Source organism: Balaenoptera physalus (assembly GCF_965194825.1).
Source record: "Balaenoptera physalus genome assembly, chromosome: 10".
NCBI classification, from domain to species: domain Eukaryota; kingdom Metazoa; phylum Chordata; class Mammalia; order Artiodactyla; family Balaenopteridae; genus Balaenoptera; species Balaenoptera physalus.
The window spans coordinates 1465404-1488492 of NC_138889.1; the positions used below are offsets into that span (position 1 = coordinate 1465404).

The 23089-nt window shown below is 42.1% G+C and overlaps 1 protein-coding gene across 4 annotated transcripts in view; it reads left to right on the forward strand.

The window, feature by feature from the left end:
- The window catches only part of NCAPD3 (non-SMC condensin II complex subunit D3), a 64358-nt gene that overhangs the window by 18314 nt on the left and 22955 nt on the right, over positions 1-23089 (forward strand). For all 4 annotated transcript variants that reach the window (XM_082477478.1, XM_082477480.1, XM_082477479.1 and 1 more), the window contains exons 14-23: positions 4716-4789; positions 5329-5463; positions 6495-6715; positions 14588-14779; positions 15104-15201; positions 15298-15413; positions 17727-17834; positions 19899-20013; positions 20113-20223; positions 22366-22604. In XM_082477478.1, the coding sequence (XP_082333604.1) occupies positions 4716-4789; positions 5329-5463; positions 6495-6715; positions 14588-14779; positions 15104-15201; positions 15298-15413; positions 17727-17834; positions 19899-20013; positions 20113-20223; positions 22366-22604 (1409 nt within the window). The remainder of the gene's footprint in view (positions 1-4715; positions 4790-5328; positions 5464-6494; positions 6716-14587; positions 14780-15103; positions 15202-15297; positions 15414-17726; positions 17835-19898; positions 20014-20112; positions 20224-22365; positions 22605-23089) is intronic.

The following is a 23089-nucleotide window of genomic DNA, read 5'->3' on the forward strand; positions in this document are numbered from 1 at the left end:
TACGTTTAAGTGACTAGATATAAGCATGTGTTACTCAAATTCAGAGCAATAACTCAATATGTATAAACAGATCCCTAAAATATGTAAAGAAATTTAATCTGGAAAAATGTCTGGTTTAATTCCAGTCTGAGCAAGTTACAGATTCACTGTTGCACAGACACTTCCGAACACTATCGAGTTGTACTGATTTAACGATGCTTCCAAAGTATAAAAATTTGCCAGATGTATAGCGACCATGTTCCCATCTGACTGTTTGGTTTTTTTTTAATAAATGTATTTATTTTATTTATTTATTTTTGGCTGCATTGGGTCTTCGTTGCTGCATGCGGGCTTTCTCTAGTTGCAGCGAGCGGGGGCTACTCTTCGTTGCGGTGCGCGGGCTTCTCTGCGGTGGCTTCTCTTGTTGCAGAGCATGGGCTCTAGGTGCATGGGCTTCAGTAGTCGTGGCTCGCGGGCTCTAGAGTGCAGGCTCAGTAGTTGTGGCACACAGGCTTAGTTGCTCCACAGCATGTGGGATCTTCCCAGACCAGGGCTCGAGCCTGTGTCCCCTGCATTGGCAGGTGGATTCTTAACCACTGCGCCACCAGGGAAGTCCCCTATCTTTTGATAAACTAAAGTAACTTTTTTTTTTTTTTTGGACTGCGTTGGGTCTTCATTGCTGCACGCTGGCTTTCTCTAGTTGTGTCGAGCGGAGGCTACTCTTCATTGTGGTGCGCGGGCTTCTTGTTTCAGTGGCTTCTCTTTTTGCAGAGTACAGGCTGTAGGCACACAGGCTCTAGAGTGTCCGGGCTTCAGTAGTTGCGGCATGTGGGCTCAGTAGTTGGCGGCGTGTGGGCTCTAGAGCGCAGGCTCAGTAGTTGTGGCACACGGGCTTAGTTGCTCCACGGCATGTGAGATCTTCCCGGACCAGGGATTGTACCCGTGTCCCCTGCATTGGCAGGCGGATTCTTAACCACTGCGCCACCAGGTAAGTCCCTAAGGTGACATATTATTGGCATTAACTTTACTTAAAAAAATTTGTATGGTTACTACATGCCAGTCACTGTGCTAATAAGTACCTTTGTTGGTGTTTTTTCGTTTTGTTTTGAGAGAGAATTCACATATAAAATTCACCATTTAAAGTGTATTGAATTCAGTGGTTTTTAGTATATTCATAAAATTGTGTAATCAACTTCCAGAAACTTTTCATTAGCTGAAAAAGAAACCCCATACCCGTGAGCAGTCACTCTCCAGTCTCCCCTTCCCCCTGCCTCTGTCTCTGTGGATTCACCTATTTTGGGCATTCCACATAAATGGAATCCTACAACATGTGACCTTCTGTGGATAGCTTCTTTCAACTACCACTCGTTTTCAAGGTTCATCCGTGTTGTAGCATGTATCAGTACTCTGTTCCTTTTTATGGCTGCATATAGTCCATTGTATGGATAGACCACATTTTGTGTGTTCATTCAGTCTGGCAGTTCCTCAGAACGTTAGGCATAGAGTTACCACATGACCCAGCAGTTCCACTCCTGGGTGTGCACCCACAAGGAATGAAAATATATTCATACCCAAAACTGGTACAAGAATGTTCATAAGAGCATCGTTCATAATAGCCAAAAAGGTGGAAACAACACAAATGTCCACTTATCTTTTTGAGGTGAAAGTTCTTCATCTATTCTGCATCCAAGCTCCTCATCAGATATAATTTGCACATATCTTTTTCTCATTCTGTGGGTTATCTTTTCACTTTCTTGATGGTGTTCTAAGAGTTTTATAGTTTTAGCTTTTACATTTTTGTCTTGGTTCAATTTTGAGTTAATTTTTGCATATGGTGTGAGGTAGGGGTCCAGCTTTCACATGTGAATATCAAATTGATGGAGCACCCTTTGTTTAAAGGACTGTTTTTTCACCTTTGAATGCTCTTGGCACTCTTGTCAAAAATCAGTTAACCATAGGCATGTGCGCTTATTTCTGTACTCTCAATTCTATTCCATTGATATTTCATTGTCCATCTGTATGCCGGTGCCACTCTGTGTTGATTACTGTTGCTTTACAGTAATTTTGAAATCAGAAAGTGTGGGCTCTGCATCCTTGTTCTTGCTTTTCAAGATTGGTTTGGCTATTCTGTGTCTCTTGTATTTCCATATGAATTTTAGGTTCGGCTGTCAATGTCTGCAAAAAAGCCAGCTTGCGTTTTGATAGGAATTGACCTCTTAATCAATGTGGGATGTATTGCCATCTTAAAAATACTAAGCTTTCCAATCCATGAACAAGGGGTGCCTTTCTATATTTAGGTCTCCTTTAATTTGTTTCAATGATGTTTTATAGTTTGCAGTGTATAACTCTTGCTCTTTGAACATATTCCTAAGTATTTTATTCTCTTTGATACTATTGTAAATGAAATTGCTTTCTTAATTTCATTTTTGAATTGTTTATTGCTAGGTTTTACAACTGATTTTTGATGATTGATCTTATGTCCTGTGACACTGTTAAATTTGTTACTAGCCTTAAAAGGTTTTGTGTGTGTGTGTGTGTGTGAGATTCCTTAGGATTTTCTACATATCAGATCATGCCATCTGTGAATAGAGTTATTTGTTTTATCCAGCCTGAATGCCTTTATTTCTTTTTCTTTCCTATTTTCCCCAGCTAGGACCTCTAGTGGTGTTGAAAAGAAGTGGGGAAAGCAGAGGTCCTTGTCTTTCTTCTGTTCTTAGAGGGAAAGCTTTTCGTCTTTCACCATTGAGTGGTTAGCTGTGAGTTTTTTCAGGATGGCCTTTATCGGTGTGCAGGAGTTTCCTTCTGTTCTGAGTTTGTTGAGTGTTTTTATCATGAATAGGTGTAGGATTTTGCAAACACTTTTTCTGCATCTATGGAGATGATCATGTGGCCTTTGTCCTTTGTTCTATGGTGGTATATCACAGTGAGTGATTTTCCCATGTCCTGGGATAAATCCCAAGCATGGGGCTTCCCTGGTGGCGCAGTGGTTGAGAATCTGCCTGCCAACGCAGGGGACACGGGTTCGAGCCCTGGTCTGGGAGGATCCCACATACCGCGGAGCAACTAGGCCCGTGAGCCACAACTACTGAGCCTGCGCGTCTGGAGCCTGTGCTCCGCAACAAGAGAAGCCGCGGATAGTGAGAGGCCCGCACACCGCAATGAAGAGTGGCCCCCGCTTGCCTCAACTAGAGAAAGCCCTTGCACAGAAACGAAGACCCAACACAGCCAAAAATAAATAAATAAATGAATTAATTTTTAAAAAAACTTACTAAAAAAGAAAAATCCCAAGCATGGCGTATAATCCTTTTTGTATCTTGCTAGGTTTAATTTGCTAATATTTTGCTGAGGATTTTATGTCTGTATTCAGAAGGGATTTGGGTCTGTTGTACTCTTGAGCTGTTTTGTCTGGTTTTGCTCTTAGGATAATACTGGCTTCACAGAGGGAGGTGGAAAGTGAAACAGAAGAGATTCTGTTTTTTGAAAGAGTTTATGAAGCATTGGTATTAATTTTTGTTAATTGGCGATTTTGTTAATATTTGGCAGACTTTTCCAGTAAAGCTGTCTGGTCCTGGCCCTTTGTGTATGGGGGGAAGTTTGTCTTTGTTTCTTCTTGAGTCAGTTTCCCTAATTCTTATCTTTGTAGAAATTTCATCTAGGTTACTTAATTTGTTAGCATAAAATTGTTTGTAGTGTTCGTAGTGTAACCTTTTTATTTCTGTAAAGTCAGTAGTAATGTTCCCTCGTTCATTCCTGATTTTAGCAATTTGACTTTTCTCTCTTATTTTCTTAGTCTAGGAAAATGTTGTTAATTTTGTTGATATTTTTCAAGGAACCTACTTTGATTTCATTGATTTTCTTTATTGCTTTCCGTATTCTGTTTCATTTTTTAATGTTCTTTCTTGTACCTCAGCAGTTCTTAAGTGTGGTTTGGGGTCCCTAAGCCTCCTTCAGTGGGTCCTTTAAGTGAATACAGTTTTCATAATAATATCTAGATGTCATTTACCTTCTACACTCTGATTTTCTCACAAGTGTAACTTGGAGTATTGCAGAGGTCCCAGACAGACAGAAGCAGATAGAAGCAGAGATGAGAATCCATCAGTTGTCTTTTATTAAGCCAGACATTAAAGAGTTTGCAAAAATGTAAATCAGTGGCATTCTTTTCACTAAATTTTTTTTGTTTTGGACAATAGTTATTTTTTAGTTAAAAAATATACCATTTATAAGTGACGTGCCTTGCTATTTTAAAATGAATTATTAAATCTTTTTACAATTCTCAGTTTAAATTTCTAATTCATATTAAAAGATATAATCCACGTTAAAAAAGCTCTTAGGAGTCTTCAGTAATTTCTAATAGTGTAAAGGGACCATTAATGGAAAGGTTTTAAAACTACTGTTATGTATTGTTTTACTTAGTCTTTAAAAAACCCGATGGTTTAGATCTTACCATTTGTAGTAAACAGAATAGAGATCTAAATAATTCATTCAGAATTTTAGACTTAGGAGCCTGGATTTAAAACTAAATTTTCCAGAATTTATGCCCTTTTAAAATTTTACTACTCTGCCTTTTGCATTATTGTGAATAGCTAATTATTTGAATTTTCTTCTTTTTCTATGTCATTTCATGCTCTGATTTCTTATGATTTAAAACCAGCTAATGAGTCAGTCTTGGATTACAGCATGTTCTCAGGATTGTGTGGTGTTCTCAGGCTGTAATGACTGTGATGTTTCCTCAACAGGAAGGGGTCTCATGATGATGTTGAGGAGCAGGGTCGGAGACGAGAAGACCAACGTCAGGAAGTCTGCACTCCAGGTGTGAGTTTTTCTGGACATTCTTTTCATGTACTCTTTTTAAGCACTAACAACTTGAAGATGCAAGAGACTATTTTAAAAACCCTTTGGCCATATTCATTACTCACTTTTCTCCTAATGTTAGTTCACCTTGTTCCTGTTAAATGTAAATTACATAGATGAACTGAAGGATCATCTGTTCTTAAGTGTTCCTACTGGGTTGCTGGCTTTTTAGGAATCACAATTTTATATCCTTAATTTCATTTTTTAGAATAAGGATTCTTAACCTGGGGACCATGGATGGATTTTGATAGGGTTCATGAAACCCCTGAAATTGTTTCAGAGTACTAGTTTGTATAAAATGTATGTCAAGTTTTCTCCAGAAAGGTGTTAAATTTCATCAGATTCTAAAAGGTGGGATGTTACTGGGAAGGGGGATGGATCTATGATCTCAAAAATGAAAGAATCACAAACTTAAAAGGCAGTGTTTTATCTGCAGTTTTGCTTTTTGTATTGACATTATGCCTAAGTCACCCCTTCATGTTACACATGACCTTCTAGGTCTTAGTGAGCATTTTGAAGCACTGTGATGTCTCGGGTATGAAAGAAGAGCTGTCCATCCTGCAGGACCGGTGTCGGGACATTGCTGTGTCTGTCCGCAAGCAGGCCTTGCAGTCTCTCACCGAGCTTCTTACGGTGAGACGCAGCCACCGTGTGTCTGATGGGTGGTATTTTACGTTACAAATAATTCAGCTTGATGAAGTACCTGTTAGAAACTCTCCTAAGTCCACTGTAGGACTCTACAGTGTAAGAGAAAGAAATCTGTCCATTACCTCTGGTAGATTGCATTTCATATTAAATATAATATGACTAATGCTAGAGAATGCTAATGGTTAGCATTCTCTTGACTTCAGGTTAAATCTCATATAGAAATGTGAATTTTAAAATTAATTTGATTAGGCAAGAGGCCTAGATTAATTTTTGTCCATTAAAACCTATATAGGTGATATTGCCAAAAGAGCAGATCCACTAATCCTATATGTAATTTACTTTTGCCAAATAATTAGTTTTTGAAGAATTTTAAAAGTGAGTTTTTTTCTTTATTTCATGATAGAAGGCATTAAGCAATGCATGTTTTGACTTTCTCTGTTAGCATCTATTCTAATTACTCCTTAGGATAAAAATTTATTATTTGCTCTCGATCGTGAATTACGAAAAAGTGCTGCTTCACTACCAATAATAAGATAATCACTGTGTAAGTCTAAAATTCCAGTATGGGATTTCCCTGGTGGTGCAGTGGTTAAGAATCTACCTGCCAATGCAGGGTACACAGGTTCAATCCCTGGTCCGGGAAGATCCCACATGCCACGGAGCAGCTAGGCGCATGTGTCACAACTACTGGACCTATGCTCTAGAGCCCATGCTCCGCAACAAGGGAAGCCACAGCAATGAGAAGCCCGTGTGCAGCAACGAAGACCCAATGCAGCCAAAAATAAATAAATAAATTTAAAATTTCAGTATGCACTGATTTACAGTTACTGGAGCTTGAATTTGGTTTTCACATATATTTGGAATGTTGTTTTTTTTCCCACTGTATGTTTTATTTGTAATTATGTGAGTAACTACTTGTAACATATCCTAAAACATCGATCACAGCTTCCCCGATTTGTGTTCAGACCTGTGATAGCGTAGGCGTCTTTATGACTTCCTGACTTTCAACTCCTCAGGCACAGCCTCAGTGTGTCCAGGTGCAGAAGGCCTGGCTGGGGGGCGTTGTCCCGGCCGTGATGGACGGTGAGAGCACCGTGCAGGACAAGGCCCTGGAGTGTCTGGACCAGCTCCTGCTGCAGAACATCAGGCATCATGGTCAGTTCCACTGCGGGGACGGCAGCCAGGTGCTCGCCTGGACGCTGCTGACAGTGCTGAGCACAGAGCGCCCGGAGCTGGGGTACGTTCGCGTGCAACTGGTTGTCCTTAGGAAGGGCTTTCGTTGCCAGTTCCTGTGTCGACCTCGGAAAATCAGCTCTCCGCATTGCTTAATATACGAAGACTCAATCTTGGTCTTTTTCCCTTGACCTAGTTCAAATCTCTTAGCATTTTTGTGGTGACGGTTTTTGTGAAGCCTTCCTTTGCTTTTCTCTGAGTGTTTTCCAGCTTCGAATTGATGTCTTAATATGTAGTAGAAAGCATTAATGGATTTGCTGTATTAACGTTAACTTTCCACAGTACTAGTTACTATGATAGATGACTTCCTGGGTATGACAAGTTAGACTTTTTCTGACATCGTATCGGGTTGGTTGGCTTAATCACACTGCAGCATTTTCTCCATTTGATAACATTTGCTGGGTGTTCACTGTGCAGTGAGCAATGCAGTGAAGAGTTAGCACCTGCACTGATCAATTTTAATCTCTACTGCAGTAATCTTGCGGCTGGTTTGTGTTTGTGCTCCCTTGACTGTCTTTTCCTTTCCTTTTTTTCTTTATCATACAAGAAACACCTCCCTGCTTGTTTACATGTACTTTTGGAGGAATTATCATACAATAGAAAGAATAATAGATGTAGTATCATAATAGATACTAATAGTTGTTAACCATGCTCCAATATAAAATAAAAATTAAAAAAAAAAAGATACTGATAGATAATAATAGATTTAGTATACCGTCTGTGGCCCTGGCAAATCACCCCATCTCTCTGGGCCTTAGTTTTCTCATTTGTAAGAAGAGTCGGTTACACTACATGATCTCGTAAGGTCCCTTTTGTTGTTAAAAATCTGACTGAAAATGCATTCACTCATTAAATATTTTCTCAGTACCAACTATATGCTTTGCTGAAATTCCTGGAAGAGAGAGGAATTTAGCCAGCAGTAGAATCAACTACTTTTTTTTGCTTTTCTTAGGGATATCTTACTGTGCACACCCAGTGTATACTAGCTCATGAGAAACTGTTGGGAGGTTTATTTCATTTCTTTTTTTTAACTTTTATGTTAAAATATAACATGTATAGAAAAACGTACAAACTGTAAGATCAATAAATATCAAAAAGAAAATATAGCCATGTAACCACCACCCAGGTCCAGAAATAGAACATTGCTCGGCCTGAGAAAACTCTTCCTTCCCATCGCTCTCCTTCCCTCCTCAAAGGGCACGACCACTGTGATTTTAACACCATGTGTGAGTTTTCTCTACTCTTCATCTTCATGTAAGTGGAATTATGTGGTATGTATTCTTTGTGTGTCTGACTCCTTTTACTCAAAGGAATACAAGATTTCATTCAAGTTATTGTGTGCAGCTATAGCTCATTCACGTTCATTGCTCTGTGTGTGTGTGTATGACATTTGTGAATAAGCTACAGTTTATGTATCCAGTCAACTGTTGATAGATTATGGGTCGTTTCCAGTTTTTTATTACGAGGTATAATGCTGTTGTGAATATTCCCATGCGTATCTTTGGCACACATTTCTCTTGGATGTACACCTAGGAGCAGTGCTGTTGAGTATGCTTTTGTTCATCTTTCATGGTTACTGCCAGACAGCTTTCCAGAGTGGTGGGACCAAGTTACATTTCCTTGCAGCACTTAATGAGAGTTCCAGTTGCTCCATATCTTGGCCTGCATTTCGTGTTGTCAGTCTTCCTTTTTAGCCTTTTTGGTCCATTTTGGACCAATACTGGTATTTCTTGGTGGTTTTAATTTGCACTGCCATGTTGACTAATGCAGTTGAGCCTCTTTTCGTAGGTGGATTAGCATTTAGATATTCACATTGTGAATTACCTGCCCAGGTCTCTGGCCCTTTTTTTTTTTTTTAATTAGGCTGTCACTCTTTTGCTTGTTCAGGCAGAAGTGTTCATTATATACTTATGTACAAGCATTGTTATATGTATTACAGACATCTCTCCCATCCCATGATTTGCCTCTTTACTCTCTTAATGATGTCTTTTGATGAGTTCAGTTTGTCAGTGGTTTTCTTTATAGTTAATGTATTTTTAAAGAAATCTTTTCCTACCTCAGAATCATATACATATTTTCCCATATAATCTCCTAGAAGTCTGATTTTTTTCTTTCCCCTTTATAGTTAGGTCTTTAACTTACCTGCAATTAAGATGTGTCATAGCTTCCTTCATAGGCTCTCTGTTTTCATTTTAAGATGGGGGAAACACCTGTGCATATTTGAAGTCAGAAAACCAGTATGTAGAAAATATCGAGGATGATTGAAAGGGATAAAGTTTCTGAAAAAGAACAATATGTGAAAGGATACACTTTATAAAGTAGGAGGAGAGAGCTCCAGAAATAAAAGGAAACACAGAGAACAGGAAGAGAGAAACACAAAAGAGGACATAATATAAGCACTAGAGCTTTCAGCCTTTTTCTTCTCCGTAAAGTGATGCTCAGTGTTTGCCCAGTACAGCATGTTCACAGCAGCGTGATCCACAGAAGCTAAAAGGTGGAAACAATCCAGGTGTCCATGCACTGGTGAAGAGATAAATAAGATGTGGTCTATACACGCAATGAAATATTACTCAGCCTTAAGAAGTCACAAAATTCTGACAGATGCTGTAACATGGATGAACCTTGAAAACATGCTAAGTGAAATAAGCCAGACATGAAAGGACAAATATTGGATGGTTCCTCTTATGTGAGGTCCCTAGAATAGTTAGACTCTGGGAGGCAGAAAGGGGCGGTGGGGAGGAACTGCTTAAGGGGTACGGTATGGAGTCTCAGTGTGGGGTGAGAAAAAGCTCTGGAGGTGGGTGGTTGCACAACAGTGCAAATGGGCTTAATGCCACTGATCGCTGTACTTTAAAATGGTTAAAAAGATAAGTTTTGTTATGTACATTACCACAATTTAGAAAACAATGTATTTGCCCAAGTTAGGAAGGAGAGGGTGGAATTAGGGGCAACAGTTCTCAAAGTGTGGTGGATTCAGGAGCTTAGACTCTCTTGTCGTCTTAAAAACACACATACACAGAGAGAGCTGTGAGTTCAGTTTTATTTGGGGTTTACTGAGGACTGTAGTCCAAGAGACAGCCTCTCTGTAACTGAGGAACTGCTCTGAAGAGGTGGGGGGGGGGGGGCGGGTCAGTATATACGTGATTTTGGTGAGGGGCGTACGGGCAATCAAGCACACGTCTCGGCAGAAGGTTGCTGCTGGTCACGAGGAGCGGATGTCTCTGTTAATGATTTTAGTGCTTTTCTAGGTATGAGAAGATGCAAGAAGTTGGGCTCATAAAATCTTCTGAAAATACCTACCTATCTGAAGGCCTGTTCTGCCAGTTTTCCTAGAGCACAGAGTGCGTCATTCCTGATCTCTACCCTGAGCTCCTTTTATAATTCTAAAATTTCAAGTTACCAAATATCTGGAGAGATTATTTTTAAGTAGACATTCTTAAAACATAATTAGTCCTCAAGAGTTCACTCAAAAGTTCTTATTTCATTTACATTTAATTTACTTTAAAGAATTTCACAATACCAAGTTATTTTTCTTGCTGACAGATTTGCAGCAGACATAATAAGATCTTACTTGACCTCTGTTAAACCTGGCTGCACTGTATTAAACTTCATGTTGTTGGCTCTAAAGACATGTCTGTATTAATTAAACCAACAGACTTTAACACCAGGCGTTAATACTGAATATTTCCCAATTCACATGAGCCTGAAATTCATTTGGGTTAGTTTCTTTTATATTTCTGAGAGTTTATATAAGTGCTTAATTTCCTTTAAGCCAATTAAGTAGAGCTCATTTACAAATTAATTTTGATAATACCATCCAAAGATAAAAAAATTTATATATATAAAAAATGCACATATAGACAGACACAACCAGAGATCTCATGGCTTCATTTTAAAACTTAGTCATGAATCAGGTATTACAGTGTAAGACCATCATGGCTGCTCGGATCACTGAATGGCCAGTTCTTGTATGTGACCCCTGGATGAGCAAGTGTTCTAATTAATGAGTGGGTTTCCCTCTGGGACCACTGCGCAGTGTGAGGGCTCTGCCTCTTCCATTCCTGTAAGTTTCTCAGTTGCCTGAGAAGGCCGTGACTGACCACGGGGACTCTTGGACCTTTTCTTCAGAGCAGCGCTCTCACGTAATATCTTCACTTTTATCCTGACAAATTCTGTTCAGGCAGCTGAATTGGGGAAAGGTTTCAGGTCAGTCTCCTACCTAAACACTCAGCTCAGACTGCCCAGTGTCTCAACTGAGCAAGGGGGCCAGGTACCTGTTTTATACTTTGAAATAAAGCTCAAGGTTATCAACTAATATGGCAGATCTGAGAACCAGGAGAGACTCACCCAAATTCGTCTGGACTCTCTGAGGAGGTGGACGGGTGCAAGAGGCCTCTGCTGGTACCAGGCTCTGGTTCTTGTAGAGTTCAGACAGAGAGAAGTCTGCTCTGGGTCCTGTTTTTTTTTTTCCAAAGGTTTTTTTTTTTTTTTGATGTGGTCCAATTTTAAAGTCTATTGAATTTGTTACAATATTGCTTCCGTTTTATGTTTTGGTTTTTTGGCCTCAAGGCATGTGGGATCTTAGCTCCCCCACCAGGGATTGAACCCGTACCCCCTGCATTGGAAGGCGAGGTCTTAACCACTGGACCACCAGGGAAGTCCCCTGCTCTGGATCCCTTTGTGGTCGCCAAAACTGTCAACAACAAAAAAAACCACACAGTGTAACAGCTGTGAGTTCAGTTTTATTTGGGGCTTACTGAGGACTATAGCTTGGGAGACAGCCTCTCAGTAGCTCTGAGGAACTGCTCCAAAGAGGTAGCAGAGGGGGGAGGTCAGTATATACGTGATTTTGGTGAGGGGCGTATGGGCAATCAAGCACACGTCTCAGCAGAAGGTTGCTGCTGGTCACGAGGAGCGGATGTCTCTGTTAATGATTTTAGTGCTTTTCTAGGTATGAGAAGATGCAAGAAGTTGGGCTCATAAAATCTTCCTGAAAATACCTACCTATCTGAAGGCCTGTTCTGCCAGTTTTCCCAGAGCACAGAGGGCCTCATTCCTGGTCTTGGCCCTGAACTCCTCTCAGGAGGTGTAGAAGGTGAAGGGACTGCAATGGCCAGTGACCTTATCCTTGTAGAGGCGGATGGCAAGTGGCAGTTTTTAGTTGGCAGCCTTTATCGTAATATTAAGATGTCATGTGCCATTGCCACTTTTACTCTTTGACAGTACTAGAGTTCCTAGAAGCCATGTGATGATATTGAAACAAATTGAATGGAGAATCAGATGTAAGAATGCACGTCTTTTGTTTAAGCCAGGCCATAAGGAGATTTACAAAAGTACAAAGCAATGTCACTGTTCTTACCAAGTTTTTTTTTGTTTTGAGAAAGATACCAGGTTTTGGGGGGGGAAAGAATTGCATTATTTATGTTAACATGTAATTAGCTTATTGTTATTTCTGACAAATTAATAGATAAGTATTTTTAAATTTCTGTTTTAACTTCTAGTATGGCAAATATTGATAGGTATAACCCGCATGAACAAAAATGGTCTTCGAGGTGGTCAGTAATTTTTAAGAGTTTAAAAGGGCCCTGAGCAGAAAAAGTGTGAGAGCCACTGAACAAGGGAATCAACTTTAAAAAAGGATTGAGAACAGTTGGGCTAGTGGAATAGAGTTGTATAAATAAACTCTTGTGATCACAAGTTCTTTAATAAGCAGAAGGTAACTGGGATTCCAGGAGCTGCTCGGGACAGGAGACTCCGCAGAGCAGGTGAGCTTCGAGTTTGGACCTTGGCGGTTAACAAGGGGCGGGAGGTGCTCTCGTGGAGGACGCAGCCAGTGCAGGGCCGCGGGCGCATGCGTGGTGTGTGCTGCAGGGGCCCCAGGAGTTCATAGCACAGGAGGTGTCACGGATCGGCTGTGTCTGTGACCAGAGTCTGAGGACACAGGCCACCGGTGAATGACTCGAGCTCAAGGCGTGGCGACCGGGTCCAGGGGAAGCAGCTGGCTGCAGAGGAGCTGTCCAGCGGTGGGAAGCTGGGGAGGGGGGACCGGCTCTGAGGGCTGAGGACGCCCTGCGCCCTCCACTCTGGTTGCCCACAGGCCAGTGGAAAGGGAGTCACGGCAGCCAGGAGGGAGCACGTGGAGCAGCATGGTTTTTTACCTTTTTTTCTTTTGTCAGCTTAGGGTAGCTTCCTTTTGATGGTGGTGTGACCTCAATCATCCCTAGAGGTGGAAAGAGTTGAGAGTAACCAGTCAGGCCTAATGGTGAGGGTCTCCAGGCAGGAAATAGCAACGCAAAGGCTTAGAGGCCCGCCGCTCCAGGAATCCTAACTGAAAGGGCTTCTGGGTGGGGTTGCTGTTGAACAAGGCCCGGAAAGCAGAGGTGGGGCGGGGGCGGGGGGTGGAGGGAGGGCTGGGGATGGAGTCCCATTTTCAGGGTGAGCTTACGACGATCCTGGTGATGGAGGACATCGCCCAGAGTTAGGTTGTAGGTTAGAGAAGATGACTAAGAACAGACCTCTTCAAAATCAGCCGTTGGTGTGATTAGAAGAAAAGGAATTAGTGAAAAGGTCAAACAAGTCGACTGGAGTGTAAGGGAGAGCGTGGTCAGTTCTGTCCAGCAGGGGGCACTGAGATGGGCACTGAGGGGGGTTGCTTTGGTTTGATATTAGGATAGAGGTCTGCAGTGCTTTTCAGGAAACCAGGTGGTGTTTGCTGAACCGCATTCTGAGTGGTGAAGCATCCCCTGTTTGTGATGGGCAGTGCGGCTAATGGAGGGTCCAGTTGGGAGGCTTTGGGGATGGCTCAGCCCATGTGGAGGGTGTGCGTGGTCAGAGAGGAGCCAGATTTGAGATCTCAAAGCTGGAAGTTCAGAGGACGTTTTGTTGTTCTGTTTGCTTCCTGCAGTAAACTTCAGTTAATATTCTGTGTGATGCTTGTACGTAAACTTTTAAATATTTGTTGATTTCATGTATCTTGCTTTTGGATAGCAGTCAGATATAAATTATGTTAGTCATTTGCAGTAAAACTCTAGATAGATTTTTAACCAAAAGCTAATTTATTAATAAAACCATTCATTTATATGCATATGCTTATTGTGTGTAGATGTGTTTATTTTCTTATAGTTGCCTTCTGCGTGCTTTGAGAATTCTTTTTTTCATTTAATGAGAAAGTCTTGCTAATCTGAGTGTGTGTGTGTGCCTAGCAGTAGAAGAAATTAATTGGGGGAAGAAATGTATTTTTCTCTCCACTTAAATATATAATACTGCATTTGTCTCATGAGTCATATGATGTCATTCAGTGCTATAGGAAAAAGTAAAATAAGAAATGGTTTAAAAATAGCAATGACATCACACAAACACTTTAATACATCAGAAGCATTTTTTATTTTAGAAAAGTTTGATATATGTATTTCTGAGTGGTATTGGCAGGTCATAGCAAAGTCGAGCTCATTTCATATCACCATATTTAAATGCTAGGATGTCATTTCTCTCCAATCCTTCCATTGAAAAAAGGACAACGTCTACATTTTTTTGTTACTAAAACCCTGTAGACTCTGGATGTACCTGTTATTGGTAACTTACCCCATACGTTTGCATAGAAATTTTAGAGGGTCTCAAGTGAATTATGAAATTTTATTATTTTCTTTAAAAATAAATACTTTATGGGCAGGGGAGGGGTAAATATACCTTATTCAGTGCAATAATAATTAGAAAGATACGTAGTTTGCTATCAGATGAGCCACTAGCCAGGAACCTCTGTTTGCATGTTTTATGTGCCAGAATCCTGGAGCAGAAGTTGATACCCTTCACCGAGGGTCAGGTCTGAACAGTTTTGTGTATTTACGGTTACAATTCTGCTTTCTCATCTTTTTTCCAGCCGCTATTTAAATAAGGCTTTTCATGTCTGGTCCAAGAAAGATAAGTTCTCCTCCACTTTTGTAAGCAATGTGCTCTCCCACACTGGCAAGGAGCACGCTGCCCCGGCCTGGATGCTGCTCTCCAAGGTTGCTGGCTCGTCACCCACGCTGGACTACACCCACGTCATAAAGTCCTGGGAGAAAATAAGCAGGTTCGCGTGCTTGTAATGTAGCTGCCACCAGACACAAGAGAGTCTTGGAAACAAAGCTCATGTCTTAAGGAAGTGGGCTCTTTCATAGCTGCTAATATACCCAGATCTTTTCTTTAAATTCTGGCATAAAAACAAACAGGAAAAAAAGAATCACTTTTAGGCTTTCATTGTCCAAGTACATTAAGTGCCTTAATGCTCCCCAACTCGACTCCTAAACCATGCTACCCTACTTCCTCCAGTACTGATAATCCAGAAGAAAAGTATTTTGTTGGCAGCAATTTTTACTTTGGTTCTATACTGATATTTCTTCTGCCCTTTCCACAGGCAGCAGGACCCCAATGCAGACACCTTAGGGCACATCCTCTGTGTTATCGGGCATATTGCAAAGCATCTTCCTCAGAGCACCCGGAACAAGGTGACAGGTGAGTGTCTACTGGAGAATCATGAAAAGGCTCTGCCTCTCACTTTATATATATTTTTAAGAGTTAAACTTCAAGGGAATTGACTCTCTTTTTTAGATGTTATCAAAAGTAAGCTGAATGGATTCTGGTGGTCACCAAAGTTGATCAGCCCAGCTGTTGATACTTTGCAAAGACTCTGTAGAGCATCTGCAGAGACGCCAGCGGAGGAGCAGGTACGCTACAGACTCTCCTGGGTGTGTCTGTCATTTGTCTGTACGTAGACGTAATGCTCTGCCTTGAAGCTGGGGATGTGTTCTCCGCGGAGACCTGGAAGGGTGGGTGGTCCCCATCAGTTAGTTCTCCAAGGAAGCACCTACGTGACAAGCAGTTGACGTTCCCCAAGAAGATCTTGGCTGCTGAAGACACACAGCTCCTTTAGGAGGTCACCTCCTTGGTTCTGGGTACCAGTGTCTTCTAGGAAGCACACCAGCCGGACACCTGTTCCCAAGATCGAATCTACAAGGTTGTCTTTTAATCATCGTAACCTCGGTGCTCACAATAGCTTGTTAGACCCTCCTCCCTCACTCCAAGGATGTGTAAGTGGTTTCCTCCTAGTCACGGCTTCCCTCCAGACCAGAAGATTTCTGATTAGTCATCATCCTGTCACGCTAGTATCTCTTGTCCCCAGAGTTCCCAGAGCCTCCTGCTGACATTCCCTATGGATTCATCATCACAACCCCAAACCAGCGTTCTGTGTGACAGAGAGGGTTACTTTGACTCCCCAAAAGCTATCCATTTAAGTATCTCTAATGATAAATTATCTTACTACCATGTATTCAATTTTTATCATGAAATATACTCCTAGACAGTGCTAATCATAATGAAAAATTTTAGGACTGGGGGTTATTAATAATGATTTTAGAAGTCAAAAATTAATTTAAATAATTGCTGAAATATATTTAAATCTCCCAGAATAAAAACATTATTGCTTCATCTGAGCTACCTGCCACCTTCCTAAGCTTCATATTCTCGTATAGGTTCTTTTTAAAAAGTCCTTTCCTGATAAGTTAACCATTGTAGTAAGACAATATACTGTAACTTTTTTGCTTAGGACTTAAAACAGGTTAAAATTTAGTTAATTAAAAATGCCCAGCTCTTTCTGTGTCTGGTGTTTACCTGGCATAAACCTTTTGGCACTTTTTGGTGAAGGGGATACTTGCTTTATTTGATTTTCTGTTTATCTCTGATCCAAGAAAGTGTGTGAAAAACTTTTAAATAAGGAACATTACCTAAGTAGGGAGCATATTTGAATAGCAGAAAACAGGTAAAAACAAAACAAAAGGCTGATGATGAGGAACGAATGCTGTAGGAAAAAATGGAGGTTCTGTGGCAGAATGTGAGGGCGCCGTCCCCCAAGTGTCTGCGGCACGTCGCTCGTTAGTGCGGAGCCAGGCCTGCACCACGGGCCCCTCCCAGACTCTGAGGTCTTCCTCTCACTAGCAGCCGGGTGCTGGGCCTAAGGACTCAGCCAAGCTGGGACAGAGCGCGTGCATTTCAGAAGCTCCAGGTTGTGCAGTCTGTTAACATCTTAAGTGCAGTCATTTTGTAAAACGTTAATAAAGACAATAGCTTTGACACATTTTAGGCCGAGTCAGACTACGAATGTCTGGATCGTGATGATGGTTTGCCAGCAATTTGGCAAACTTAGAGTACCGTCTTGTGGTATTGCTGCTGGGCACTCCCTGGGGTGTGGTTCAGACTGCCCCTTCCTAAGGCACCTGCCGCATAATGTGGGAGACCTACACGTTAACCTGTAATCCCAACGTCTTAGAATAATTCCTGAAACGGAAGCAAGTGTCTGGTAACGTGGCGGTCCTGGGGCGGAGCCACTCAGCTCACCCTGGGTGTGTAGGGACGGCCTCCCGGGGAAAGTGGCTTCCGGGTTATAGGGTGTGACCGAGCTCCTCGGCCCATAAGCGTGGTGAGATGTGTGGGCTGGAGGTGGGACCCCCTTGAGGTCACTTTAACTAATAAGAGACTCTGAAAACTTGCCTCTGATGAATACATTTCAGGAGGGTAAAAACTGTTCTTTTTTATTCTGTCTTTTTGAAATATACTCTTTATTACAGTAGTTAATTCACCATCTACATATGCCAGAAGAATTGCAATGTTTTTCTCTATTGGAGGAGCACTGCTATTGCAGATCTCTTATAAATTAGGGCAGTAGATCTTCCTAAATAGATGTCTTTCCCTCTTATAGGTCAAATGTAACAATAGAAAGAAAGATAATACATAAATATATATGTTTGTAGTAAATATAGCATATTACAAAGAGCATAGATAAGTGTTCTTCGTGAATTCCACTTAGCCAGTTCGCATTGCCAGATTGCTGAAAGAGCAAAGATGCAAAAGCATGATGGCTGGGGTTTCCATGGCTTGCGGTTTATGCATTTGAAGGCCGTAGAGTTTCTTGTGAGCAAGTTGTGTGTCGCGGCAGTGTGATGGATGCGCGGTGCCCTTCAGAGATGGCCTTTGCCTTGCCGCAGGGATTACTGGTGCAGGCGTGCGAGGACGTGCTCTCCGCCTGTGTGCGCTGCCTCTCCGACATCGTTCTGAAGGAGGACGGGACCGGGAGGATGAACGAAGACCTGGCGGTGAGTAGCTGCCGCTCTTAGCGTCCTCCTCCCCTCTTCGCGTCGGCCGGCCCTGTAGACGGCGGTGTGAGGTGCGTCTTCAGTACTCTTAGCAAGAAAGGGATTTTCCTAGCCTGGGGCTTACTCTTGTTTCAGAAGAACTTTTTACTGGTGACCTATTCATTTTTCTCTCCCATACTTATCATCTGGGGGAAAATGATGGTAAATCCTTCTCCCAGGTGGGTCCTGTGAGATTCCTGATCCGACAGGGAAAACACAGTGTGTGTTGTGAGCTCAGAAGTAATAGGTGAGAAAAGAGTAAAGTGAGCATCCTCTTTGTTCTGTCGGCTTGTTGGTTTGATGTTTTTTTTAAAATTGTCTAATGTGTCTGGCAAGCTGTTTGAATATCAGACTATAGAACAGCTCCCAGGTAATGTCTAAAACAAATGAGATATTTGAAAGCTGGAGAAGCTGCTGCCCTGGGAGCAGTGAGATTGTGTGGCATGCACCCTGCTTTAGAAGTTGTGCCGTGAAGAGGTGCCTTTGAGCCAGTGAACGCGGGGCCCGTTTTCTGGTTCAAGTAGCTGACTGTCAGCAAAACGTGATTCTGATTCCAGCATCTGACGCTGTCCCATAAGGGCAAAAATGAGCTGCTTTTTGATGCCCTTCAGACTAGGCCATCATTTCGCCAAAACTGGTCATTTTCCTTGTCTGTTTGAAAATTAGTAGAGCACTTCCCTTCTGTGTTCAATTCCTTCTTTGCCCCCTCACACTTGGACCTGGGGATTGATGGCCATGTTTAGATTTGTTGGAGGAGAAGACCCTTTGTGCCAGGGCATTAATACACACCCAGTTCGGTAATAAAAATATCCTGATCAACGAGAACCCAGATGTTTTGGGTCAGAGGCCACAATGTTTAGAGTGGTCCCGACCCGGGGTTTCTCTGGAGGGTCTTGCTCCACTCATTTGTCTGGGATTCCCGACCCAATCTAAGAAAAATGCTTACTATGACCAGTGAGTTTTCCCCGCTAAGATTTTTTTTTTTCTGTTAAATATGTCACCAAAATTTACCCTTTGGTCAAAATATATGGAGAAGTTTGCCCTATATATATTGTTTACTTCACTCTTCTTTAAATATAATTCAAATGTGCTGCTAATCCACTGAGATACAGTGTGTTCAGTTCTCTTTAAACACACACATCCTTATTATTAGCTTTTTTACTCTAAAAAGCCTTTATTCAACATTTTGCTGTTTATTTAGCATCACCCTTGTATTTTTGCGATTGAAAAAAATAAGTATTACTTAACTGTTAAGCTGAAGGTCCTTAATAAAGACACAGTAGTGGTGGCTTGAGGAAGCACGTTCTCACAAGTTCTGGTAGGAGTCTTACTAGTAAGCTAAGCAGGAGGACAGTGTGGAAGTGAGTTTAAAGCGTGCAACAGGCTATACGCCCTCTCACCCCGCACGTCCCCTCTGAGGAGGCAGAACACTGTCCCAGGGCACAAAGGTGTCCATCAGAGCTGATGCAAACAGGAAGGGATTAGGTCAACATAAATGTATAGTAATAGTGCGGTCAACCTTGATGACATTCAGAGTTTTTAACATACTTAACGTAGTCATTAAACATATTGATCGTATATATTGACATGAAAGGATGCCTGATACTGAAATTTAGAATCACAAACTTCAACCTAGTGTGATTGGCAAGTGTGTGAGAAAAGCCAACATGAAGCCGTGTGACTGTAAAAAGAAAGTCATACAGAAAAACAAGGATGGTGTCTGTGGGTGGCGGGATTGTCAGTCAGCTGTTCTGTGTCCCCACTTACCTGGAAGCACCGAGGTCCACTCTGTTGTCACAGCACCCCTTTGACTTGCAGGAGTATCTAGATATAGATGATAAACCTATACAGTCACCCTAGTTGAAGCAGTGACTGGATTTTTACAATGGCTGTGTGTTGTTGTGGGGGAAAAAACCAGCCATTTAATTTGGGGGACAGAAAAGTACTCCACTGACATGGCCTTAACCTAGATAGAGTTCGTTTTCTTTTGCCTTATTCTTACTGCAAAACCCATTCCCTTGGCAGGTGAAGTACATTTTCACCTTAGGAGACGTCGCCCAGCTCTGCCCAGCCAGAGTGGACAAGAGAGCCTTCCTGCTGATGCAATCCATCCTGGCTGCTTCCGCCAGCACGGAGCATTGTAAGGCCCTTGGCGTGCCTTCCGCGCCTGCTGCCTCGGGGTGGGTTTGCCCTGTGGCAGTGCAGCAAGACCTCTCCTCCCTTCCCTTCCCTCCCGTAGTGACCACGTCGGACCCAGGCGGCAGTGAGGCCACATCCTCCCAGCCCATCTCCCGGTTCCAGGGCTCTGTCATGCCCTCTGTGATCAGAGCACATGCCGTCATCACCTTGGGTGAGTGAGGAGACACAGGGCAGCCTCTCCACGTGTGCTTTGTGATTTATAAGCTTGTAAGCTCGGGGGGTAACTGTAGGAGCGCCCAGCTCTGCAGGATACTCCCTGTTTAATTTATTACCATCAAACCTGTGATTGTTTTATACTCATAATGTAGCACCATGAAGTCTGTTCTTCAAGAGCTGTATGCCAGACACTGCACTGAGTTCTGGGAATGAAGAAATAAGTTTGCAGTTCACATCATAAAGAGATGGAGAGCATAGGCAGAACTCTCTATGACAAATCACAGTAAGATTCTTTTTGACCCACCTTCTAGAGAAATGGAAATAAAAGCAAAAATAAACAAATGGGACCTAATGAAACTTAAAAGCTTTTGCACAGCAAAGGAAACCATAAATAAGACGAAAAGACAACCCTCAGAATGGGAGAAAATATTTGCAAATGAAGCAACTGACAAAGGATTAATCTCCAAACTTTACAAGCAGTTCATGCAGCTCAATATCAAAAAAACAAACAACCCAATCCAAAAATGGGCAGAAGACCTAAATAGACATTTCTCCAAAGAAGATAATACAGATTGCCAACAAACACATGAAAGGATGCTCAACATCACTAATCATGAGAGAAATGCAAATCAAAACTACAATGAGGTATCACCTCACACCAGTCAGAATGGCCATCATCAAAAAATCTACAAACAATAAATACTGCAGAGGGTGTGGAGAAAAGGGAACCTTCTTGCACCGTTGGTGGGAATGTAAATTGATACAGCCACTATGGAGAACAGTATGGAGGTTCCTCAAAAAACTAAAAATAGAACTACCATATGACCCAGCAATCCCACTACTGGGCATATACCCTGAGAAAACCATAATTCAAAAAGAGTCATGTACCAAAATGTTCATTGCAGCTCTATTTACAATAGCCAGGACATGGAAGCAATTTAAGTGTCCATTGACAGATGAATGGATAAAGAAGATGTGGCACATACATACAATGGAATGTTACTCAGCCATAAAGAGAAACGAAATTGAGTTATTTGTAGTGAGGTGGATGGACCTAGAGTCTGTCATACAGAGTGAAGTAAGTCAGCAAGAGAAAAACAAATAGCATATGTTAGCACATATATATGGAATCTAAAAAAAAAAAAAAGGTTCTGAAGAACCTAGGAGCAGGACAGGGATAAAGACACAGGCGTAGAGAATGGACTTGAGGACATGGGGATGGGGAAGGGTAAGCTGGGATGAAGTGAGAGAGTGGTATGGACATATATATACACTACCAAATGTAAAATAGATAGCTAGTGGGAAGCAGCTGCATAGCACAGGGAGATCAGCTTGGTGCTTTGCGATGACCTAGAGAGTTGGGATAGAGAGGGTGGGAGGGAGACGCAAGAGGGAGGGGATATGGGGACATATGTATACGTATAGCTGATTCACTTTGTTATAAAGCAGAAACTAACACACAGACACACACAGAGATAGTTTATTTGATACTTTGCATGACCTCACACTGTTGTTTATCTTAAGAAGACTGACTTCTGTCAGTATTCACAAAAAAATTTGAATTTTTTTTTGTGATTGTGTATGCTCAACACGTGTTACGAATTTTTTGGTAATAGTTATTTTTCAAAAATCTCAGAAGTGTAAATAAGAGCAGAATGTTCCCCAGGCCAAAAAAAAAACACATACAAACACAAAACTCAACAACAGCCTTCCTTCTCCTAACTATGAACAAGAAATGAAATAAATGACACGATTATGTATTCACCTAGCTCAGATTTCAAGTTCATTATTAAACTTTTTAGCTTCTATCAATTATGTGTATAATCAAAAGTAAAAAGTATCATCGGTTACATTTTATTGGTGTTTTTCCAGGTAAGTTGATAACTCCAAAATTCAGATGTTGACTTTGAAAGGAAGTGAAGGAACATCTCGGAGTGTCTGTCTCATGAAACCCGGGGTTATTTGGCACTTCTTAATATTTAGTATGGGTCTGTCTGCCTTGGATTTTTTGTTTGTGATTGTTGTTGATGTGATGTTTTAACTTTGATTAAATAAAATCCATAGCAGGATACAGCTGGAGAAAATGTGAGGCAGAGAATGACAGTCGAGTCAGGGTGTCTGTCTTTCTCGGCGGCAGGGAAGCTGTGCCTGCAGCACGAGGATCTGGCGAAGAATAGCATCCCGGCCCTGGTGCGGGAGCTGGAGGTGTGCGGGGATGTGGCCGTCCGCAACAACGCCATCATCGTCCTGTGCGACCTCTGCATCCGGTACACGGTCATGGTGGACAAGTACATCCCCAGCATCTCTGTGTGTCTGAAGGACTCGGACCCCTTCATCCGCAAGCAGACACTCTTCTTGCTCACTAACCTCCTGCAGGTGCGCACGAGGGCTCACCCGGCCGGCCGCTCCTGTTCGGGGGTCTGAGCAGTGTAGGAGTCGGGCGGCACTGTAGTAGAGGCACAGGTATTTGCTCACGTGCAGTTTCACATACCACTCTTCTGACGTTCTGGACAGACGTTTAAACAGGTTGTTACTTCCTAATATTCCTTCTGGGTGTTTGTTCAGAGACCCCCTTGTGCAGGGTGAAGTTTGTTTTCACAAGTAAACAGCACGTAGAGAAAAGCACGTATAGACGAGTAGGTCTGGTTCCGATTCTGTGAACGGTCGGTGTTCCCAGACGGACCTTCATCGTTTGTACAATGAGGACCCTCACGCTTGCCCGGGTGACCTCGCAGACATGCTCCGAGATCCCGCAGAGACACGTCTGCGTGGACAGAGCTCGAGCGCGCATGTGTAGCCTGATGTGAGGGGAAAATGCTGTTTGATCTCTAAGTGTGTTGTGTGTCTGTTCTGATGTGTCC